The sequence below is a fragment of the Lampris incognitus genome, chromosome 20 (assembly GCF_029633865.1).
Source record: "Lampris incognitus isolate fLamInc1 chromosome 20, fLamInc1.hap2, whole genome shotgun sequence".
In the NCBI taxonomy this organism is placed as follows: domain Eukaryota; kingdom Metazoa; phylum Chordata; class Actinopteri; order Lampriformes; family Lampridae; genus Lampris; species Lampris incognitus.
Window position 1 is genome coordinate 6,083,992 of NC_079230.1, and position 23,092 is coordinate 6,107,083.

The 23,092-nt window shown below is 51.0% G+C and overlaps 3 protein-coding genes across 4 annotated transcripts in view; 2 read left to right on the plus strand and 1 right to left on the minus strand.

Moving 5' to 3' along the window:
• LOC130130775 (equilibrative nucleoside transporter 2-like) overlaps positions 1-12,484 on the plus strand; it is a 331,770-nt gene extending 319,286 nt beyond the window's left edge. For both annotated transcript variants that reach the window (XM_056300592.1, XM_056300591.1), the window contains 2 exons: positions 7,081-7,280; positions 7,869-12,484. In XM_056300592.1, the coding sequence (XP_056156567.1) occupies positions 7,081-7,280; positions 7,869-7,980 (312 nt within the window). In that variant the 3' untranslated portion in view covers positions 7,981-12,484. The remainder of the gene's footprint in view (positions 1-7,080; positions 7,281-7,868) is intronic.
• The window catches only part of rela (v-rel avian reticuloendotheliosis viral oncogene homolog A), a 238,703-nt gene that overhangs the window by 174,579 nt on the left and 41,032 nt on the right, over positions 1-23,092 (plus strand). The gene's annotated exons all lie outside the window — the stretch shown is intronic.
• Positions 13,615-23,092, minus strand: part of LOC130130783 (serine/threonine-protein phosphatase PP1-beta catalytic subunit) — a 22,648-nt gene continuing 13,170 nt past the window's right edge. Inside the window, exons 4-8 of the mRNA XM_056300607.1 lie at positions 19,580-19,684; positions 19,130-19,201; positions 15,373-15,524; positions 14,478-14,612; positions 13,615-14,191 (exon numbers count right to left, since the gene is read on the minus strand). Coding sequence (XP_056156582.1) covers positions 14,087-14,191; positions 14,478-14,612; positions 15,373-15,524; positions 19,130-19,201; positions 19,580-19,684 — 569 coding nt within the window. The 3' untranslated portion in view covers positions 13,615-14,086. The remainder of the gene's footprint in view (positions 14,192-14,477; positions 14,613-15,372; positions 15,525-19,129; positions 19,202-19,579; positions 19,685-23,092) is intronic.

Consider the following 23,092-nt stretch of genomic DNA (forward strand, 5'->3'; position numbering starts at 1 on the left):
TGTGTGGAGTTTGCATGTTCTCCCCATTTCTCCGGGTGCTCTAGTTTCTCCCACCATCAGAAAGACATGCACGTTAGAGTTAATACTCCTGACCGAGGCGTGGCGAGACCTCCCCGGGCGCTGCATGGCGGCTGCCTACTGCTCCTAGCTTCCCCACGGGGATCAATAAAGTATCTCAGCATTTTATATATATATATATATAAAGTACTCAACAAATGAGGAGCAGAATATATAATATAAATGAAAGCCCCTTTGAGAAACCAGGACTGGAAATGATGGCGGGGGAACGACTGGGGGTTGAATTTGGCACGGCTGGTGGACGTCGCCGCCCTGTCCATCCCCCGTCGCAACAGCAGTAATGGAGGCAGAGCTTGGGCTGGGAGGGATAATGGTACGATTGTACTGCTCGAGATGCTGTCGTTGTTGCTCTCTGGGGAGCTCGCGCCGCATTTTTTGCTGCGTTCTTTTGTCAGGCCCGAGGGAACAAAGACCCAGCTCCCACGCACCGAGGCTCCAGCGCCTCCACACCAGCATCCCTGCATAACAGCCCGTCTTCAATGTCTGCTGCCTCTCGTTTCTCTGTTCTCCCCTTAGTTCTCCTTTCTGTCCTCGCTCTCACTCGCCGTCAGTCGGGTTGATTGCAAGGACATTTTCTGGCGTGGCGGTAAGAAATACTCGGGTTGCGTGTTTGCCGATGTGCCCGTGACTTCTCTGCCCAGGCCGCAGCATTACCGGAGGCCGAGGGCTCCTCACTGTTCTCCGGTGAGGGGAAAAAAAGATGCTGCCATAGCAACAATCTGCTTCGGATGAGAATCTGATCAGCGCTAGGTGTTGTGAAGCGGAGATAAGAGCCAGGTTACATCCCGAGCCAGTATCTCAGCCGTGTATCAGTCCTCCACCCTGTTCGGTCAGATGCTGGAGGAAACCGTGGTGCAGAGCTCATCTGCAGCATCACAGGGACAGTAGGATGTGATCCGCTGTGGCGCCCCCTAACAGGAGCAGCAGAAAGTACTAGTAGTAGTAGTAGTAGTAGATGCAGTAAAACACGTCAGAGCTCATCTGCAGCATCACAGAGACAGTAGGATGTGATCCGCTGTGGCGCCCCCTAACTGGAGCAGCAGAAAGTACTAGTAGTAGTAGTAGTAGATGCAGTAAAACACGTCAGAGCTCATCTGCAGCATCACAGAGACAGTAGGATGTGATCCGCTGTGGCGCCCCCTAACTGGAGCAGCAGAAAGTACTAGTAGTAGTAGTAGTAGATGCAGTAAAACACGTCAGAGCTCATCTGCAGCATCACAGACACAGTAGGATGTGATCCGCTGTGGCGCCCCCTAACTGGAGCAGCAGAAAGTACTAGTAGTAGTAGTGGTAGATGCAGTAAAACACATCAGAGCTCATCTGCAGCATCACAGACACAGTAGGATGTGATCCGCTGTGGCGCCCCCTAACTGGAGCAGCAGAAAGTACTAGTAGTAGTAGTGGTAGATGCAGTAAAACACATCAGAGCTCATCTGCAGCATCACAGACAGTAGGATGTGATCCGCTGTGGCGCCCCCTAACTGGAGCAGCAGAAAGTACCAGTAGTAGTAGTAGTAGATGCAGTAAAACACGTCAGAGCTCATCTGCAGCATCACAGAGACAGTAGGATGTGATCCGCTGTGGCGCCCCCTAACTGGAGCAGCAGAAAGTACTAGTAGTAGTAGTAGTAGTAGTAGATGCAGTAAAACACGTCAGAGCTCATCTGCAGCATCACAGAGACCGTAGGATGTGATCCGCTGTGGCGCCCCCTAACAGGAGCAGCAGAAAGTACTAGTAGTAGTAGTAGTAGATGCAGTAAAACACGTCAGAGCTCATCTGCAGCATCACAGAGACAGTAGGATGTGATCCGCTGTGGCGCCCCCTAACAGGAGCAGCAGAAAGTACTAGTAGTAGTAGTAGTAGATGCAGTAAAACACGTCAGAGCTCATCTGCAGCATCACAGAGACCGTAGGATGTGATCCGCTGTGGCGCCCCCTAACTGGAGCAGCAGAAAGTACTAGTAGTAGTAGTAGTAGATGCAGTAAAACACGTCAGAGCTCATCTGCAGCATCACAGAGACAGTAGGATGTGATCCGCTGTGGCGCCCCCTAACTGGAGCAGCAGAAAGTACTAGTAGTAGTAGTAGTAGATGCAGTAAAACACGTCAGAGCTCATCTGCAGCATCACAGAGACAGTAGGATGTGATCCGCTGTGGCGCCCCCTAACAGGAGCAGCAGAAAGTACTAGTAGTAGTAGTAGTAGATGCAGTAAAACACGTCAGAGCTCATCTGCAGCATCACAGAGACAGTAGGATGTGATCCGCTGTGGCGCCCCCTAACAGGAGCAGCAGAAAGTACTAGTAGTAGTAGTAGTAGATGCAGTAAAACACGTCAGAGCTCATCTGCAGCATCACAGAGACAGTAGGATGTGATCCGCTGTGGCGCCCCCTAACAGGAGCAGCAGAAAGTACTAGTAGTAGTAGTAGTAGATGCAGTAAAACACGTCAGAGCTCATCTGCAGCATCACAGAGACAGTAGGATGTGATCCGCTGTGGCGCCCCCTAACTGGAGCAGCAGAAAGTACTAGTAGTAGTAGTAGTAGATGCAGTAAAACACATCAGAGCTCATCTGCAGCATCACAGAGACAGTAGGATGTGATCCGCTGTGGCGCCCCCTAACAGGAGCAGCAGAAAGTACTAGTAGTAGTAGTAGTAGTAGATGCAGTAAAACACGTCAGAGCTCATCTGCAGCATCACAGAGACAGTAGGATGTGATCCGCTGTGGCGCCCCCTAACAGGAGCAGCAGAAAGTACTAGTAGTAGTAGTAGTAGTAGTAGTAGTAGATGCAGTAAAACACGTCAGAGCTCATCTGCAGCATCACAGAGACCGTAGGATGTGATCCGCTGTGGCGCCCCCTAACTGGAGCAGCAGAAAGTACTAGTAGTAGTAGTAGTAGTAGTAGATGCAGTAAAACACGTCAGAGCTCATCTGCAGCATCACAGACACAGTAGGATGTGATCCGCTGTGGCGCCCCCTAACAGGAGCAGCAGGTAGTAGTAGTAGTAGTAGTAGTAGATGCAGTAAAACACGTCAGAGCTCATCTGCAGCATCACAGAGACCGTAGGATGTGATCTGCTGTGGCGCCCCCTAACTGGAGCAGCAGAAAGTACTAGTAGTAGTAGTAGTAGATGCAGTAAAACACGTCAGAGCTCATCTGCAGCATCACAGAGACAGTAGGATGTGATCCGCTGTGGCGCCCCCTAACAGGAGCAGCAGAAAGTACTAGTAGTAGTAGTAGTAGATGCAGTAAAACACGTCAGAGCTCATCTGCAGCATCACAGAGACAGTAGGATGTGATCCGCTGTGGCGCCCCCTAACAGGAGCAGCAGAAAGTAGTAGTACTAGTAGTAGTAGTAGTAGATGCAGTAAAACACGTCAGAGCTCATCTGCAGCATCACAGACACAGTAGGATGTGATCCGCTGTGGCGCCCCCTAACAGGAGCAGCAGAAAGTACTAGTAGTAGTAGTAGTAGATGCAGTAAAACACGTCAGAGCTCATCTGCAGCATCACAGAGACAGTAGGATGTGATCCGCTGTGGCGCCCCCTAACAGGAGCAGCAGAAAGTACTAGTAGTAGTAGTAGTAGTAGTAGTAGTAGATGCAGTAAAACACGTCAGAGCTCATCTGCAGCATCACAGATACAGTAGGATGTGATCCGCTGTGGCGCCCCCTAACTGGAGCAGCAGAAAGTACTAGTAGTAGTAGTAGTAGATGCAGTAAAACACGTCAGAGCTCATCTGCAGCATCACAGAGACAGTAGGATGTGATCCGCTGTGGCGCCCCCTAACTGGAGCAGCAGAAAGTACTAGTAGTAGTAGTAGTAGTAGATGCAGTAAAACACGTCAGAGCTCATCTGCAGCATCACAGACACAGTAGGATGTGATCCGCTGTGGCGCCCCCTAACTGGAGCAGCAGAAAGTACTAGTAGTAGTAGTAGTAGATGCAGTAAAACACGTCAGAGCTCATCTGCAGCATCACAGAGACAGTAGGATGTGATCCGCTGTGGCGCCCCCTAACAGGAGCAGCAGAAAGTACTAGTAGTAGTAGTGGTAGATGCAGTAAAACACGTCAGAGCTCATCTGCAGCATCACAGAGACAGTAGGATGTGATCCGCTGTGGCGCCCCCTAACAGGAGCAGCAGAAAGTACTAGTAGTAGTAGTAGTAGATGCAGTAAAACACGTCAGAGCTCATCTGCAGCATCACAGATACAGTAGGATGTGATCCGCTGTGGCGCCCCCTAACAGGAGCAGCAGAAAGTACTAGTAGTAGTAGTAGTAGATGCAGTAAAACACGTCAGAGCTCATCTGCAGCATCACAGAGACCGTAGGATGTGATCCGCTGTGGCGCCCCCTAACAGGAGCAGCAGAAAGTACTAGTAGTAGTAGTAGTAGATGCAGTAAAACACGTCAGAGCTCATCTGCAGCATCACAGATACAGTAGGATGTGATCCGCTGTGGCGCCCCCTAACTGGAGCAGCAGAAAGTACTAGTAGTAGTAGTAGTAGATGCAGTAAAACACGTCAGAGCTCATCTGCAGCATCACAGAGACAGTAGGATGTGATCCGCTGTGGCGCCCCCTAACAGGAGCAGCAGAAAGTAGTAGCAGTAGTAGTAGTAGTAGTAGATGCAGTAAAACACGTCAGAGCTCATCTGCAGCATCACAGAGACCGTAGGATGTGATCCGCTGTGGCGCCCCCTAACAGGAGCAGCAGAAAGTACTAGTAGTAGTAGTAGTAGATGCAGTAAAACACGTCAGAGCTCATCTGCAGCATCACAGAGACAGTAGGATGTGATCCGCTGTGGCGCCCCCTAACAGGAGCAGCAGAAAGTACTAGTAGTAGTAGTAGTAGATGCAGTAAAACACGTCAGAGCTCATCTGCAGCATCACAGAGACAGTAGGATGTGATCCGCTGTGGCGCCCCCTAACTGGAGCAGCAGAAAGTACTAGTAGTAGTAGTAGTAGATGCAGTAAAACACGTCAGAGCTCATCTGCAGCATCACAGAGACAGTAGGATGTGATCCGCTGTGGCGCCCCCCAACAGGAGCAGCAGAAAGTACTAGTAGTAGTAGTAGTAGTAGATGCAGTAAAACACGTCAGAGCTCATCTGCAGCATCACAGAGACAGTAGGATGTGATCCGCTGTGGCGCCCCCTAACTGGAGCAGCAGGTAGTACTAGTAGTAGTAGTAGTAGATGCAGTAAAACACGTCAGAGCTCATCTGCAGCATCACAGAGACAGTAGGATGTGATCCGCTGTGGCGCCCCCTAACTGGAGCAGCAGACAGTACTAGTAGTAGTAGTAGTAGTAGATGCAGTAAAACACGTCAGAGCTCATCTGCAGCATCACAGAGACAGTAGGATGTGATCCGCTGTGGCGCCCCCTAACTGGAGCAGCAGAAAGTACTAGTAGTAGTAGTAGTAGTAGTAGATGCAGTAAAACACGTCAGAGCTCATCTGCAGCATCACAGACACAGTAGGATGTGATCCGCTGTGGCGCCCCCTAACTGGAGCAGCAGAAAGTACTAGTAGTAGTAGTGGTAGATGCAGTAAAACACATCAGAGCTCATCTGCAGCATCACAGACACAGTAGGATGTGATCCGCTGTGGCGCCCCCTAACTGGAGCAGCAGAAAGTACCAGTAGTAGTAGTAGTAGATGCAGTAAAACACGTCAGAGCTCATCTGCAGCATCACAGAGACAGTAGGATGTGATCCGCTGTGGCGCCCCCTAACTGGAGCAGCAGAAAGTACTAGTAGTAGTAGTAGTAGTAGTAGATGCAGTAAAACACGTCAGAGCTCATCTGCAGCATCACAGATACAGTAGGATGTGATCCGCTGTGGCGCCCCCTAACTGGAGCAGCAGAAAGTACTAGTAGTAGTAGTAGTAGATGCAGTAAAACACGTCAGAGCTCATCTGCAGCATCACAGAGACAGTAGGATGTGATCCGCTGTGGCGCCCCCTAACTGGAGCAGCAGAAAGTACTAGTAGTAGTAGTAGTAGATGCAGTAAAACACGTCAGAGCTCATCTGCAGCATCACAGAGACAGTAGGATGTGATCCGCTGTGGCGCCCCCTAACTGGAGCAGCAGAAAGTACTAGTAGTAGTAGTAGTAGATGCAGTAAAACACGTCAGAGCTCATCTGCAGCATCACAGAGACAGTAGGATGTGATCCGCTGTGGCGCCCCCTAACAGGAGCAGCAGAAAGTAGTAGTACTAGTAGTAGTAGTTGTAGTAGATGCAGTAAAACACGTCAGAGCTCAACTGTATGTATTTTTTAAACTGCGTCATGGAGACGGCAGTTAGGCCACAGCTTCTTCAACCGCTTGGCGTGGGGAAACTAAGTGCGTGACGGGCCAGACACGATCGCTTTCTGAGAAGAACTGGGAACGGAGTCGCAAGTTGGATAAAAATGGTGCACTTTAATAATAAGAGAATGTCACGCGCCATGTGAATAGTTCGCATTTTGCTGATCCCCGCTAGTTAATTTGCCCCTATAGTGGGGGCGTCCGGGTGGCGTGGCGGTCTGTTCCGTTGCCTACCAACACGGGGATCACCTGTTCGAATCCCCGTGTTGCCTCCGGCTTGGTCGTTTGTCTGTAACAGACACAACTGGCCGTGTCTGCGGGTGGGAAGCCGGATGTGGGTACGTGTCCTGGTCACTGCAATAGCGCCTCCTCTGGTCGCTCGGGTGCCTGTTTGGGGGGGGGGATAGCGTGATCCTCCCACGTGCTACGTCCCCCTGGTGAAACTCCTCACTGTCCGGTGAAAAGAAGCGGCCGGCGACTCCACATGTATGGGAGGAGGCACGTGGTAGTCTGCAGCCCTTCCCCGGATCAGCAGAGGGGGGTGGGGCAGCGACCGGGGCGGCTCGGAGAGTGGGGTAATTGGCCGGGTACAATTGGGGAGAAAAACACTAATTTGCCGCTATATCGGTGTGTTGCTTTCTAGCACACACACACACAAACTGGCACAGAAGTCACACAAATCTCTCCCGTTCCTCTGCAGCCCGCGAAGGAGTCCAAGCTGTTCCCGGCGCTGGTGGTCTCCAGGGTGGTGTTCATCCCTCTGCTGATGCTGTGCAACGTGCAGAAGCGCTACTTCCTGCCTGTCTACTTCCCGCACGACGCCGCCTTCACGGTCATCATGATGCTCTTCTCCATCTCCAGCGGCTACTTCGTCTGCCTCTCCATGTCTTACGCGCCGCAGTGAGTAGCAGCCCGCATCGCTTCCTCCGCATCTCCGGTGACAACGGCACAAAAAATACAACTCTGGGCGTCCGGGTGGCGTAGCGGTCGATTCCGTTGCCTACCAAAACAGAGCTCGCCGGTTCGAATCCCCGTGTTACCTCCGGCTTAGTCGGGCGTCCCTACAGACACAATTGGCCGTGTCGGCGGGTGGGGAAGCCGGATGTGGGTATGTGTCCTGATCGCTGCACTGGCGCCTCCTCTGGTCGGTCAGGGTGCCCGACTGCCCGTTCAGGAGAGAGGGGGGAACAGCGGGATCCTCCCACCCGCTACGTCCCCTCCGGTGAAACTCCTCACTGTCGGGGGAAAAGAAGCGGCCGGCGACTCCACGTGTATGGGAGGAGGCACGTGGTAGTCCGCAGCCCTCCCCGGATCGGCAGAGGGGGCGGAGCAGCGACCGGGACGGCTCGGAAGAGCGGGGTAGTTGGCCAAGTATTCAGTTGGGACGAAAAAGGGAGGGGGGGGATACAACTCTGCTCCATCGCCAGATATTATATGTGCTAATCCCCCCCATATAACACCACCTCTCTACTATCGCTGTCTCATTAGGTTGGTGGAGCCCAAGGATGCGGAGACGGCGGGAGCCTTGATGACCTTCTTCTTGGCCCTGGGTCTTTCCATCGGAGCGGCCCTGTCCTTCCTCTTACGAGCCCTGGTCTAGACTTTGCACGTGTGCGCTACACATCATATGCTGACGCTGTCTGAACCACCAACCCCCCCCTCCCTCCTCCCCTCCCCTCCCCCCCCCGGGACAGTGTGACCAATCTGTTGCTTAACCCTTCAATACCCTCCCCCCACCCACACACACACACACACACTGACACACCACCACTACACATACACCGTTCACGTGCATCTGTAAAGCGCTGTTAAGTGAGTCACAGTGACGTAGCTGCATGCCAGAGTTGGGGGTGGGGGTGGGGGTGGGGGTGGGGGGGTGCTGCTGATGAAGCGGATGGGCTAACGGGGATCTGAGTGATACCCACTGCTTCACGGTGACCAACCGGGCTGGCGAGAGGCTTTATCTGAAACGTGAATAAGGGAAAACTGATCCGGATAGAAAAGCTCCGTCTGTCGCTGCTGGCTGAATGACGCGTGTCGCTATCGGGCGTGACACGCCCCCTGTCACGTGCCACGCCGCGGCTCCAACGACGTATTTATTTTTGTTAGACGTTTTTACGGCGATGATTTATTTCCGTTGTTGTTTTTCTTCTTCTTCTTCTTGACTGTGTTTAGGTGTGTAGATGTTTTTATAGGGCATTATTCACAGCGGTCCATGGTTCAGGTTTGAACTTCCGGTTTTTTTTTGTTTTTTTTTACCAAATAGATGACGTATTTTTGCATTTATAATTTAAGGATTCGGGCCTCTAACGGAGGGAAAAACCGTCAGAGTTTTGCTCAGCTGAGATTTGAAACGTAACGGGCCTTCAGGATTTGGATTTTGTTTAGTTTTTATACGGAGCACAAGTGTTTTAGGGCGTGTAGCTTGAATAGCGCGTGGCTCTTTTTAACCTTTTCCTTAGATTAGTTACCGCACGGCGGGTTTGGGTTGGATTCTTCAGACGCTTCTCCAGTCGCGAGAACAAACGAGTGTTACTTTTGTTTCCTTTATGAGTTGACTGAGCACACGTGCTGTCTCTAAGCGATACATTGTTACGGTAACACTTTAGTATGGGGAACATATTCTAAGTAACAACAACTTAATTACTGGTGAATTAGTAATGATCAGGATGTCACTTTAGTATGGGGAACATATTCTAAGTAACAACAACTTAATTACTGGTGAATTAGTAATGATCAGGATGTCACTTGAGTATGGGGAACATATTCTAAGTAACAAAAACTTAATTAGTAGTGAATTGGTAATGATCAGGATGTCACTTTAGTATGGGGAACATATTCTAAGTAACAAAAACTTAATTAGTAGTGAATTAGTAATGATCAAGATGTCACTTAAGTATGGGGAACATATTCTAAGTAACAACAACTTAATTACTGGTGAATTAGTAATGATCAAGATGTCACTTAAGTATGGGGAACATATTCTAAGTAACAAAAACTTAATTACTGGTGAATTAGTAAGGATCAAGATGTCACTTTAGTGTGGGGAACATATTCTAAGTAACAAAACCTTAATTACTAGTGAATTAGTAATGATCAAGATGTCACTTTAGTATGGGGAACATATTCTAAGTAACAAAAACTTAATTACTGGTGAATTAGTAAGGATCAAGATGTCACTTTAGTGTGGGGAACATATTCTAAGTAACAAAACCTTAATTAGTAGTGAATTAGTAATGATCAAGATGTCACTTAAGTATGGGGAACATATTCTAAGTAACAAAAACTTAATTACTGGTGAATTAGTAATGATCAGGATGTCACTTTAGTATGGGGAACATACTCTAAGTAATAACACTTAATTAGTAGTGAATTAGTAATGATGAAGATGTCACTTTAGTATGGGGAACATATTCTAAGCAACAGAAACTTAATTTAGAGTAATGTAACACTATGAACACTTGTAGTGTTGTGTGTTATTATGTAAGAACAGACCATATTCATTAAGTGCTAGTAAGGCAGAATAACTCTTCTTGTGGTACTACCACCTTATAAAGGCCATACTAAGCAAAGCATATTGAGATGGTACTACTAATAAGCAATACTTCTGAGGTTATAGAGGGAAAACTCATAGTTAATGGCTTACTGGTGGTATAATAAGGCCATGCAGAATAAGGCATTAATGAGTACGTAATAATTACCAATGAAGAGCCAATATGTTGCTAATTTGCATGCTAATGAGCACCTAATTAATGGTGACTAGGTTCCCCATACTTAAGTGTTATCATCATTACATAACGACACACTCCCACGAATTGCCCTCAGACGGCCCCGGTCTTAGAACGACGGCCGTTGCCCGCTGGCAATAGTTTGAGGTTTTAGTGCCTTGCTTAAGGGCACGAGAGTACCGAGCGTCGTTAGGAACTTTGCCACTTTTTGGTTTCAAACGTCCCAACTTTTTGATTGGGTGCAGTGACTCTGCCGTTATGGTCCATGATAACCTCGTCTCTCTGACCATAAAGCCGCTGGTGCCCCCTGCTGGTGACAAATCTACCGTTGAACGGTTCGACGAGTTCAGTGGTACCGTGTTTTCCCCTTCGCTCCACCGGATCCCACTGAACGACTGACAAAGCGGCCTTCCTCTTCCCAGGGTTGTGGCTTCAACAACACATGGAGGGGGGGGATGGTGTAAACATAGGACCCGGATGAGACTGTTTTATTTTGTCCAATCTGTTTTTCCATTGCTCGGGGGCGTCTGGTTGTTTGCGGTACGGCGACATTCCACCCGCATCCGTCACTTCCGGTAAAAGGTCACCACCTGCTGTGACGCTCACTGTGGCGTGCAGGCTGATGGGTGGTCTGGTGACTCCTGGCTCGCCGCCTGTACAGCGACCACGTGGCCGCTGCGTGTTTACACGCTACCCGGTGTAGTAACGGCGCTGTGGGACGTTTGACTAAAGATCTGAGATCTCTTATCGGTGGTTAAAAGTCAGGATGCAGCTGTTCTTGAACATTTCTGCTGTTTCACAAAGCTGGCACTTTGTCAGTAGTTTTAGTTGCCCTGTATAACCAACTCGGTGTTAACAACAAACAGTACTTACCATAATTGAACTGACCAAGGAAGATTTCACGACTGTGAAGTTTTTCAGTAACTGTCCGTGTAGCGATGAAAGGGTTGACTTCAGGTTTTGTTTGCGGGCCTGAACATCCATGGAAACGGTTTCTTCTTCACCTATGTAACAGTTTTTTAACACGCGGAAACAATATTACCTGGCTATTCATATATATGTGTGTAACCGGTTATTTTCTTGCCCGGTGCGGGATTCGATACGGGGTGTATTGCACCACAAGGCGACGTCACTAACCGCTCGGCTAAACGCAGTGTTTCTCAACCCAGTCCTTAAGGACCCCCTATCCTGCATATTTTCTTTACAACCCTGAATAGGTACCTGTTTGTAGTTATTCAACCAATCAGCAATGACATTTGTCAGATGTTGCACACCTTGCATAATTAAGTGCTGCGAGATGATTGGTCGAGTAAGTACAAGCAGGGCTACCTATGCAGGGTGACAATGAAAATCTGCAGGATAGGGGGTCCTTGAGGACTGGGTTGAGAAACACTGGGCTAAAGGGTCAGACCCGTTAGCTAGGGACTAACGGGTCTTATTAGTAGTTTACATATGTATCCATGTATATTTGGGGCGGCATGGCTCAGGAGGTAGAGCGGGTCGTCTAGTAATCGGAAGGTCGCCGGTTCGATCCCCGGCTCCAGCGGAGAGCGTGTCGAAGTGTCCTCGAGCAAGACACTGAACCCTTAGCTGCTCCTGATGGGCAGGTTGGCGCCTTGCATGGCAGCCTCCGCCGTCAGCGCGTGCGCAGTAAAGCGCCTTGAGTGGTCAGTAGACGGGAAGAGCGGCACATAAAATGCAGTCCGTTCACCCATAAATTGGGAAACCTCATTTTTGGGAAATTCCACACAAAACCGGTATAAAAATGGGAGTTAAGGAACAATGTCACACACGAGGTACGCTGTTAAATGGAGAGGGCTATTGTTGTTTTATTTTTCTAACGTGTCACTGGTTTCAACATGGCTGAGCCAAGAGCTGTACGGGACGAAGAATCCCCTCACTGGGAACGGTATTCCAGCGTGGTTTGGATGACTAGACTTGAGGACAAAAAAACATGCGAACTGAGGTCACATTCCTGTCCCAGACCCTCATGCACGCTGACAGCCCGTTACGTAACGCCATAATACATACGACAAATGTTAAAAGTGAGAAACTATTTGCTGACGGTGGTTTGGTCTACCCCCGCCACACACAAACTGTGCGGAACGCAATATGAACGACCGTGTAAATAGTAGCAGCTGTCGTAGTTGGCCTTAAAATCGGAGTATTTAACCCTGTGTACAAGATGAACTACTTTATTTCTGTTACTGCCATCTTGTTTGGGGGGGGGGGACGCAGTCCTGTCAGGTCATAATGTTAGTCGAGCAACGCACAGGGAACTGCTCTATCATGACTGTGCTGTAGGACCATCTAGTCTGCCTGCAGTCAAGGGACGCATGTACGTTTTGATTCTTTATGGTTCTGACTGTCATTAAATGATTATTTTATACGTTGAGTTATGTGGTTATTTGCAAAGTTTCCCCAACAAGGCAGCATCTAACTGATCTCACATTCACAACAGTCAAAAAGAGGTTCGACTCTACAGCTGAATTCCTGGGAGGCTCGAGGTTGGACTCTACAGCTGAATCGCTGGAAGGCTCGAGGTTGGACTCTACAGCTGAATTGCTGGAAGGCTCGAGGTTCGACTAACAGCTGAATCGCTGGAAGGCTCGAGGTTGGACTCTACAGCTGAATCGCTGGAAGGCTCGAGGTTCGACTAACAGCTGAATCGCTGGAAGGGTAGAAGTTGGACTAATAGCTGAATTGCTGGAAGGCTAGAGGTTCAACTCTACAGCTAAATCCCTGGGGGGCTAGAGGTTCGACTCTACAGCTGAATCCCTGGAAGGCTAGAGGTTCGACTCTACAGCTGAATCGCTGGAAGGCTAAAGGTTCAAATAACAGCTGAATCGCTGGAAGGCTAGAGGTTCGACTCGTACAACTGAATCGCTGGAAGGCTTTGCAGCTTTCTAATTGGTACATAACGAGTTGTCATTCCAACTGTACTTTAGGGGAGCCAGTGGTTGTGTAACGCCCATTCGGAATTTCAGACTTTTTGAAAGGCGTCCCTGAGGTGGTACCTCATCTCATCTCATCAGCCGCTTCTCTGGGGTCAGGTCACGGTGGCAGCAAGATAAGTAGGGCACGCCAGACGTCCCTCTCCACAGCACCGCCCTCCAGCTCCTGGGGGATGCCAAGGCGTTCCCAGAGCAGATCAGACATGGGGTCTCCACCCAGTTGGACGTGCCCGGAAAACCTCCAAAGGAAGGCGCCTTGCCCAGGAGGCATCCTAATCAGATGCCTGAACCACCTCAACTGGCTCCTTTCGACGTGAAGGAGCAGCGGCTCTACTCCGAGCTCCCTCCGGATGTCCGAGCTCCTCACCCTATCTCTAAGGCTGAGCCCAGACACCCTACGGAGGAAACTCATTTCAGCCGCTTGTATCTGCGATCTCACCCTTTCGGGTCACTACCCAAAGCTCATGACCATAGGTGAGGGTTGGAACCAAGACTGACTGGTAAATTGAGACTTTCAAGTTTTATATTTCCTAAAAGAAAACACATTAAGCATCTCAATCAAATGTTTATTTCCCATATGTATTGAAAACCCAGCAGTCATCATTAACACCTGTTGTTTCTGTACAGGCAAAGGAGGAAGGGGATGTGGTAAACTGAACTAGCTGTCATTCTGTTGGAGTAGCAAGCAAAAAAAAAAGAAAACCCCCGAAATGTTAACAGAATGACACCCTTGTAAATTTGTCGTTTTGCTAAAACACTTTTAAAAACATTTCAAGGTTACAGATGCGAGAGAGAAAAAGCGTTGAAGAGTGCAGTAGTGCGTGACAACAGTTCAGAGGAAGATTTGGAAGAAGAAGGAAAAAAAAAAAGGGCTGGGGAGGTGGGGTCCTTGATCAAAACTGTTGTGTTCGTCTATTTTGTCTCTGCAGTGTTGGCGTCTTGTGTTGTGAAAAGCTGACAAGGGACTACCGCTCATTCAGAATCATCCCTCTCGTTCTCTCTCTGTAGGTCAGTTTATCCTTCTTCACCGTTTCTTTGGGGGTTGGGCTGTGCGGGGAGGGGTGACGGGTCGGCCGGCGTTCATACCTCCATACTGGTACTTGGCCTTCTTCTCAGATGGCTTCAGAATCTAGGCAAGGTCACACACAGCGTCCGTTTAGTTTGGAGTACTTCCATGATACACATTAGGTACTTGACTCCCATGACGCAGTATATCTGAGTGTAATACACACCGATATGATTAAAGTGCAGCTTTCACTGTGTCCAGTTAGACAAACTCCCAAGTGATATCAATTTCTACTCTTCACTTGCGTCATTTTGTATGTTCTTTTTACCGGACTGGGGGAAATACATTAGCACCCTTTACTGAAGGAATTACCCCGGTGCTTTGACATAGTCCTGTCTATTGGTGGTACCTGGAAAGAGCACATCAGGGTCTCGTCCACGCTCATCATGCCACCGGCGTTGTCAAACTCTCCACAGTAGTTGGGAGCCGAGAACAGAGTCACCAGCTGCCTCTTGGCGAAGAACTCATAACCATCTTCTACCACCTGGGGGCAGCAGAGGCAGATCAGGATACAACAATGGCGGAATGATAGCTGTTTGTATGTAACATGTGGTCTTCTGACATGCTCTTTTTTTGTTGTTGTTGGATGTTTTCTCCCCTTTTCTCCCCAAACTACCACACGCCTCCTCCGATACATGTGGAGTCACCAGCCGCTTCTTTTCACCTGACAGTGAAGAGTTTCACCAGGGGGAATACACTACCCCCGCCGAACAGGCTCCCCGACTGACTAAGGAGGCGCTAGTGCAGCGACCAGGACACATACCCACATCCGGCTGCCCACCTGCAGACACGATCAATTGTGTCTGTAGGGACGCCCAGACAAGCCGGAGGTAACACAGGGATTCGAACCGCCGATCCCTGTGTTGCTAAGCAACGGAACAGACCGCCACGCCACCCGGATGCCCTATGCATTTTGAAATAATGCTGACATGCTGTAGCTTGTACAACCAATATGACTCTAATAACTGAATCGTTTTCCTTGGGTTGGGCACCTCCAAGTCCACGTGAATACTGAAGTCTTGCTGTTACAAAGGTCCTTCCCACGTAAATTAGCAACTCTGTCAGCCAACAAAACAGAAGCTAGGTGTTTCAGCGTTTAGCGCTGTAGGCTAGAGTCGTGATTAGTGTTGAGAATGGGATAACGGTGACGAATGAATCTAAAGGAGTTGTATGAATCACCAACCCCACGTCTCAGAGTAGTGCATCCGTATGCATGTAGTGTGTATCGGTGTGTGTCCTCCAACCTGGTGGGCTCTGCAGATGAGGTCCAGGTCGTGGCGGTTGAGGAACTTGCTGACCACGTCTGCACCAAAGGTGAAGGAGACGCCGCGATCATTCTCTCCCCAGCCCTGCACATCCTTATCTGGATCCGACCACAGCAGGTCACACAGCAGGCCTAGTAGGACACACACACACACACACACACATAAAAACCAGAGATTTAGGGTGCTTTCCCACTCGAGCTTTTGATCAGGACCCCAGTCTGCTTCAGCCATTAGTTTGGTTCATGTTGTTGATGTGAAAGCTGATTTCCAAAATCTGGTGCGCACCAAGGGACCGTACCCGAGTCCTCCAGGAAATGGGGGTCTGGGTCACAATTCACCTGAACCCCGGTGCAGTTTGCGTTTGGCGTGAAAGCTATCCGATCCAAAAATCAGGAAGTAAACGACACCGATTAAACGTAAATCACAATTATATTGACGTGCAATTTCCAAAAACGCCGACAATCTTAAACATAGCAGCTAGAGGACAGCTGCGGGGCAAGTCACGCTCGTCACGTCTGAAACCTGCCCAGGAAACAGCTGCAGGTAGCCACGCCGTCCGCTCACCTTGAGGATGTGTGTGTAGGCCCTGCAAGTAAAGCTGCAAATTCATTTCATACTGAACCTCCCCGCCCCCCCCCCCCCCCCCGTCTCCACAAACACCTTATCCGAGCAGCCTGCGTCACTCTCACACAGCAGGGCACACGTATGGTGGAGTGAATATTAACCATATTAACAAAGACGAATAAAAATAAAAGAAATCGAGCGGGTTTCCATTTTACCTCTTGCATCATAAAAGCTGCATGTTCCTTACCCGCGGATGACGTAAACGGACCAGGGTTCGCAACCAAATAATGTAATATGAAAAGAGACCAGCAGGGGGAGTGGGGGGGAGGGCTAACCGCACGAAGTTTGGACCAGCAAAGCGGACCAAGTGTGAAAACAGCTTAATGTTTTAAAAACTCACTTTTTGGGGTCTTTATTGAGGGGTCTCGTTACCTCACCATGCCTGTCCGCATGACAAGCTGCACCACACAGAGGCCTGAAAATCAAATTATAGCGCCCCCTACGAGTTTAACACTGTATGAACTGAGCAACCTAATTCTGTACTCCTGAAAAACGAAAGTGAGAAAAGGGTAATATCAGTAATTATCGCAGATGAACGTATACATTCTTCTTTTCTTTGGATTCCCCCCCCCCCTTATTCTCCCTGGCTAATTATCCCACTCTTCCGAGCCGTCCCGGTTGCTGCTCCACCCCCCTCTGCCGATCCGGGGAGGGCTGCGGACCACCACAAGCCTCCTCCCATACATGTGGAGTCACCAGCCGCTTCTTTTCACCCGATAGTGAGGGAGTTTCACCAGGGGGACGTAGTGCGTGGGAGGATCACGCTATTCCCCCCAGTTCCCCCCTGAACAAGCACCTTGACCGGCCAGAGGAGGCGCTAGTGCAGCGACCAGGACACACAACCACATCCGGCTCCCCACCTGCAGACACAGCCAGTTGTGTCTGTAGGGACGTCTGACCAAGCCGGAGGTAACACGGGGATTTGAACCGGCGATCCCCGTGTTGGTAGGCAACGGAATAGACCGCCGCGCCACCCGGACGCCCTTACATTCCTTTTTTCTGATATCGCTTGAAATTTCACTGCGGCGGCTGGAAAAATCTTCCCAACGCGGTGGTCCCTGGTGAGAAAATTTGGTGAGACTGTCCAGGTACTCCTGACAGTTCCTGGTGCTAACGCCCCATAATGCTGTCTGGAGACGGCTGAACTGCCCCAGTTACAAGTCGCGACCGATCTCCATATTTGACCTGTGGCGAAACACACAAAATGTGGGTCAACGGATAAACTAACCCCTTCTCACCGTCACGGTGTGACTCCAGCTTTTGTGTTTTTGTGGCACGTCCAAGAGGAACAGAAAGTCATGTAAAGCGTATGCAGGCAGTGACGCGGGAAATAATCCTCACGGCTGCCCCATGTGCCCATACACAGCCCACACCCAGACACGGTAAGACACATCATAAGCATCATAAGACCATAACAGGACCCAAGAGACGATCTCAGAGGTGGTCTGGGAGTTGCCTGCCTTTTATGGCTATGTGCTACCAGGTTTTGATGAAGAGGGTCTAGGAAGGGCTACGTCAAAAACCTGAGGCCCCGCACGGCTCGAGTTGCATGAAGGATTTCTATGACTTGAAAAGATATTTCAGATTCCTTCGGGAGCCAGGGCCTAAGTGTCAAATCAACATCGAATAGCTGTGTTAAAGCTACGATCAGAGGCAGAGATAAACAGACCTGTTGACACCGATTTTCTGGGAGTAAAACAAGCAGCAGCTGTTGTGGCTTGTGTGCCGTTAGCTCACAGTAAATAGACCACGGCCTTGCTAAAATGGCATCCTTGGACCAGAGCCTATGCGGGCCGTCTAAAATTCAAATTACGTCGTCATGAGATTTGAGATTTCGAGATACTGTATTGATCCCCGTGGGGAAATTCTGCTCTGCATTTAACCCATCCTGGCTGTGTAGCTAGGAGCATTGGGCAGCTGCCGTGCAGCGCCCGGGGACCAGCTCCAGGTCTTCTTGCCACGCCTCGATCAGGAGTATAAACCCTAACACGCATGGCTTTCTGGCGGTGGGGGAAACCGGAGCACCCGGACAAAACCCCCACAGACACGGGGAGAACGTGAAACTCTACACAGAAGACGACCCGGGGTGACCCTCAAGGTTGGACAACCAGGGGGTTCGAACCCAGGACCTTCTTGCTGTGAGGCGACGGCGCTAACCACCGCGCCACCGTGCTTACTGTTTCTCCAGCTATACTGATCCTCTGTCTGATGGAAGCAGTACCACAGCGGCACCATTTCTCAGTCTTTATAACCGGTTTGAGTTGTTTCCAACACATACATGCTCACCGCTGCACCAGAGTTCCTCAGACACGGTAAAAACATCTCGGCAGCGCTGTATGGACGCTGGAGAGCATCTCCAACCGTTGTAAAGATGACTGGTAACAGTACCAACCTGACTCCATGGTCCAGATGGATAAACTACCAACAAGTTACCGGAGAAATGTTAAGGATTGTGACCTTAAATGACATTGACATGTCATTTAAAGTCACAATTAACGATGTTCTCGTTAATTGTGACAGGCAACAACAAAATCCGTCCTAATATTCAACGCCAAACATAATTGTTGCAGTGGCTGCTGGCAATATTTTACTGAGAACCGGTGCTTATCAATGCAAATATGAGACGTCCGGGTAGCGTGGCGGTCTATTCTGTTGCCTACCGACCCAGGGGGATGGCCGGTGTGAATCCTCGTTTTACCTCCGGCCTAGTCGGGCATCCCTACAGACACAAATGGCCATGCCTGCAGGTGGTGGTATGTCCTGGTCGCTGCACTAGCGCCTCCTGTGGTCTGTTTGGGTAGGTAGGTGGGGGGGGGACTGGAGGGAATAAGCAGGATCCTCCCACGCGCTATGTCCCCCCCCCCGGTGAAACACCTCACTGTCAGGTGAAAAGAAGCGGCTGGCGACTCCACGTGTACGGGAGGAGGCATGTGGTAGTCTGCAGCCCTCCCCGGATCGGCAGAGGGGGTGGAGCAGAGACCGGGACGGCTCGGAAGAGTGGGGTAATTGGCCGGATACAATTGGGGACAATGCAAATATTATAGGGGAATCCTGACCCTTCCTGGCTGAAGCTGCTGTGTGTGTGTGTGTGTGTGCGTGGTTGTGTGCGTACCTGTGTCAGGCACGTCTGTGGGTCTCATGATGCGCCGGATCTGCTCCATGGACTGCAGGTCAGGAGACAGGCCTGTGGCAGACGGAAGAAGGCGAGTTTTGCGCAGCGGTCACAGCTCATCAGATCTCTTCCGAGTCAATACGCCCTTATTCGTGCACAAAGCGTCAATCGTAACCCGCGAAACCGCGGCAGCGGCACACTTGCTCTGACCCGCTTACTTCAGAACACACAAGGTCTATATAGTATGTGCGTTATCTTTCGGACCGCATTCTGCTTCCAGCTATGCAAACAATTACCGGGACATGCGGCACTAAGTGAGAGAGACAAGAGCTTCAAGTTTGACAGACAGCCAGCAAGCGGGCCTCCATGACGCCAACATACAACGACCAAACCGGCAAGAACGTTCATCCACACGGGGCAGGCGACAAGGCCGGCTGTGGTCATCGGTACCTCCGTGGCAGCAGAAGATCTTCTCGTCGACGATGGCAGCGATGGGCAGGCAGTTGAAACAGTCGGTGAAGGTCTTCCACAGCTTGATGTTGAATCTGCGTTTACCTGCAGAGAGGACAAGACAGGATCTTAAAAACAAAGAGGCCCCGACCGCGGTCCACAACCTTGTCTCACTGCTTCAGGGCCCCGCTGTGTTTCGAGGCCAGCCGACCCCAAATACACCTTTCAGTGTATGAGGAAAGTAGGACAGGGGTGCGACTGCTCTGTGGAGTCGCACAAAGGATGCTGGGGACCAGTGCGAGAAGAGGGAGCTTGGCAGCAGGATCCCTCATCGTGAATCGTGGCCTCAGACCGAGACCGGGGGCCTAGAGACTGCCAGCAAAAGCTCCGTCTTACCTCTTTCTGACGCTTTTGAGTTTTTTGAATTTAGAAGAAATCAAAACGCGCGGTTGGAAACCCACAGTGCACTGCGTGACGTCATTTCCTTAACACGCTGCCGACCTTACAGAAATTAGGTAACACTTCAGTATGGGGGACGTAGTCACCATTAATTAGGTGCTTATTAGCATGCAAATTAGCAACATATTGGCTCTTAATTGGTCATTATTATGTACTCATTAATGCCTTACTCTGCATGGCCTTATTATACAACCAGTAAGCCATTAACTATGAGTTTTCCCTCTATAACCTCAGAAGTATTGCTTATTAGTAGTACCATCTCAATATGCTTTGCTTAGTATGGCCTTTATAAGGTGGTAGTACCACAAGAAGAGTTATTCTCCCTTACTAACACTTAATGAATATGCTCTGTTCTTACATAACAACACACAACACTACAAGTGTTCATAGTGTTAAATTACTCTAAATGAAGTTTCTGTCACTTAGAATATGTTCCCCATACTAAAGTGACACCTTGATCATTACTAATTCACTAGTAATTAAGGTTTTTTATGTTCCCCATACTAAAGTGTTACCCAGAAGGTACACTCACGCCAAAACTGGTCCACACCACAATCCCACTGGGCCAGGACCGGCACCCGGTGGGATTCTGAGGTTTGTTCAGCACGCACCAGGATAACATGGCGTGCTCATACCGGCCTAGAAAGACGTTCATTTAAAAGGTTCATCGAGTCGAGCCCGGGTAACCTCGGTGCCACGGGAGCCTCTTTAGGCACGGCGCCCTCGGGAACGACACGGGGACCCGTGAAGGCGTCCTGGCGTCTGACGGGGCAGGCGCCGTTATGACCAAAGCTGTGAGCTTTTCAACCGCAGGACATTTTGTTTGACGACACCGGCCGGCATCAGGCTGTCGGGAGCCAATTGTGCACGCCCTTAAATATGGCGGGCGGCGTGTTACGATGGGAAAAACAAACACGGGTGAAAGCAGTTAAAACACACAACAGGTCACCAGAATGACCAAGAGCCGTCATGCAAAACGATAAAACATCTATATTCATTAAGACCTGTATTGTTACTACATACTGTTACGGCCCCAGTGCCGTGCGTTGTGTTGTGTTTGTGCGAAATTACCCTCTTGTAAACAAACCTAGGGTTTGTTTTTATGGGAGGGGTGTTACGGCCCTAGTGCCTTGTGTCTGTAATTTTCCCCCTCTGGGTAATGCCCCGCTTCCTGTGGAGCTGCTGGTTGAGCCCAGGTGACCTTGATTCCTCATCGGCAGGGTACATACCTTGGAGAGAGCCGCCCAGCAGGGCCAGCATGGTTGGCTGCCAGCGAGAGAGACGGCCAGTGGGCCAGCATGGTTGGCAGCCAGCTAGAGAGACGGCCAGTGGGCCAGTGGGCCAGCATGGTTGGCAGCCAGCGTGAGAGATGGCCAGTGGGCCAGTGGGCCAGCATGGTTGGCAGCCAGCGTGAGAGACGGCCAGTGGGCCAGTGGGCCAGCATGGTTGGCAGCCAGCAAGAGAGACGGCCAGTGGGCCAGTGGGCCAGCATGGTTGGCAGCCAACTAGAGAGACGGCCAGTGGGCCAGTGGGCCAGCATGGTTGGCAGCCAGCGTGAGAGATGGCCAGTGGGCCAGTGGCCCAGCATGGTTGGCAGCCAGCGAGAGAGAGACGGCCAGTGGGCCAGTGGGCCAGCATGGTTGGCAGCCAGCTAGAGAGACGGCCAGTGGGCCAGTGGGCCAGCAAGGTTGGCAGCCAGCTAGAGAGACAGCCAGTGGGCCAGCATGGTTGGCAGCCAGCGAGAGAGACGGCCAGTGGGCCAGTGGGCCAGCATGGTTGGCAGCCAGCGTGAGAGATGGCCAGTGGGCCAGTGGGCCAGCATGGTTGGCAGCCAGCGAGAGAGAGACGGCCAGTGGGCCAGCATGGTTGGCAGCCAGCGTGAGAGAGACGGCCAGTGGGCCAGTGGGTCAGCATGGTTGGCAGCCAGCGTGAGAGACAGCCAGTGGGCCAGTGGGCCAGCATGGTTGGCAGCCAGCGTGAGAGACGGCCAGTGGGCCAGCATGGTTGGCAGCCAGCGAGAGAGATGGCCAGTGGGCCAGTGGGCCAGCATGGTTGGCAGCCAGCGTGAGAGACGGCCAGTGGGCCAGCATGGTTGGCAGCCAGCGTGAGAGACGGCCAGTGGGCCAGCATGGTTGGCAGCCAGCGTGAGAGACGGCCAGTGGGCCAGTGGGCCAGCATGGTTGGCGGCCAGCACGAGAGAGACGGCCAGTGGGCCAGTGGGCCAGCATGGTTGGCAGCCAGCGAGAGAGACGGCCAGTGGGCCAGTGGGCCAGCATGGTTGGCAGCCAGCGAGAGAGACGGCCAGTGGGCCAGTGGGCCAGCATGGTTGGCAGCCAGCGCGAGAGAGATGGCCAGTGGGCCAGTGGGCCAGCATGGTTGGCAGCCAGCGTGAGAGACGGCCAGTGGGCCGGTGGGCCAGCATGGTTTCGCAGCCAGCGTGAGAGATGGCCAGTGGGCCGGTGGGCCAGCATGGTTGGCAGCCAGCAAGAGAGAGACGGCCAGTGGGCCAGCATGGTTGGCAGCCAGCGAGAGAGAGACGGCCAGTGGGCCGATGGGCCAGCATGGTTGGCAGCCAGCGTGAGAGACGGCCAGTGGGCCGGTGGGCCAGCATGGTTGGCAGCCAGCGTGAGAGATGGCCAGTGGGCCGGTGGGCCAGCATGGTTGGCAGCCAGCGTGAGAGATGGCCAGTGGGCCAGTGGGCCAGCATGGTTGGCAGCCAGCTAGAGAGACGGCCAGTGGGCCGGTGGGCCAGCATGGTTGGCAGCCAGCGTGAGAGACGGCCAGTGGGCCAGTGAGCCAGCATGGTTGGCAGCCAGCGTGAGAGACGGCCAGTGTGCCAGTGGGCCGGTGTTGTCGACCAGAGAGCGAGCTCTTGTGTCAGTACTCGGTACTCCTCGAGAAGGAGGGTGAAACCGGTGTCAGTGTTCCCGTGTCTTTCTTTTTGCTCTGACCTGAGTTTTTGTCAGCTACGCCCGGTCAGTCAAGAGCCAGTATCTTCAGTTGCCCTGTTTTGTGTGCATATATTGACTCAGGGTTGGTTTTTGTCAATAAATC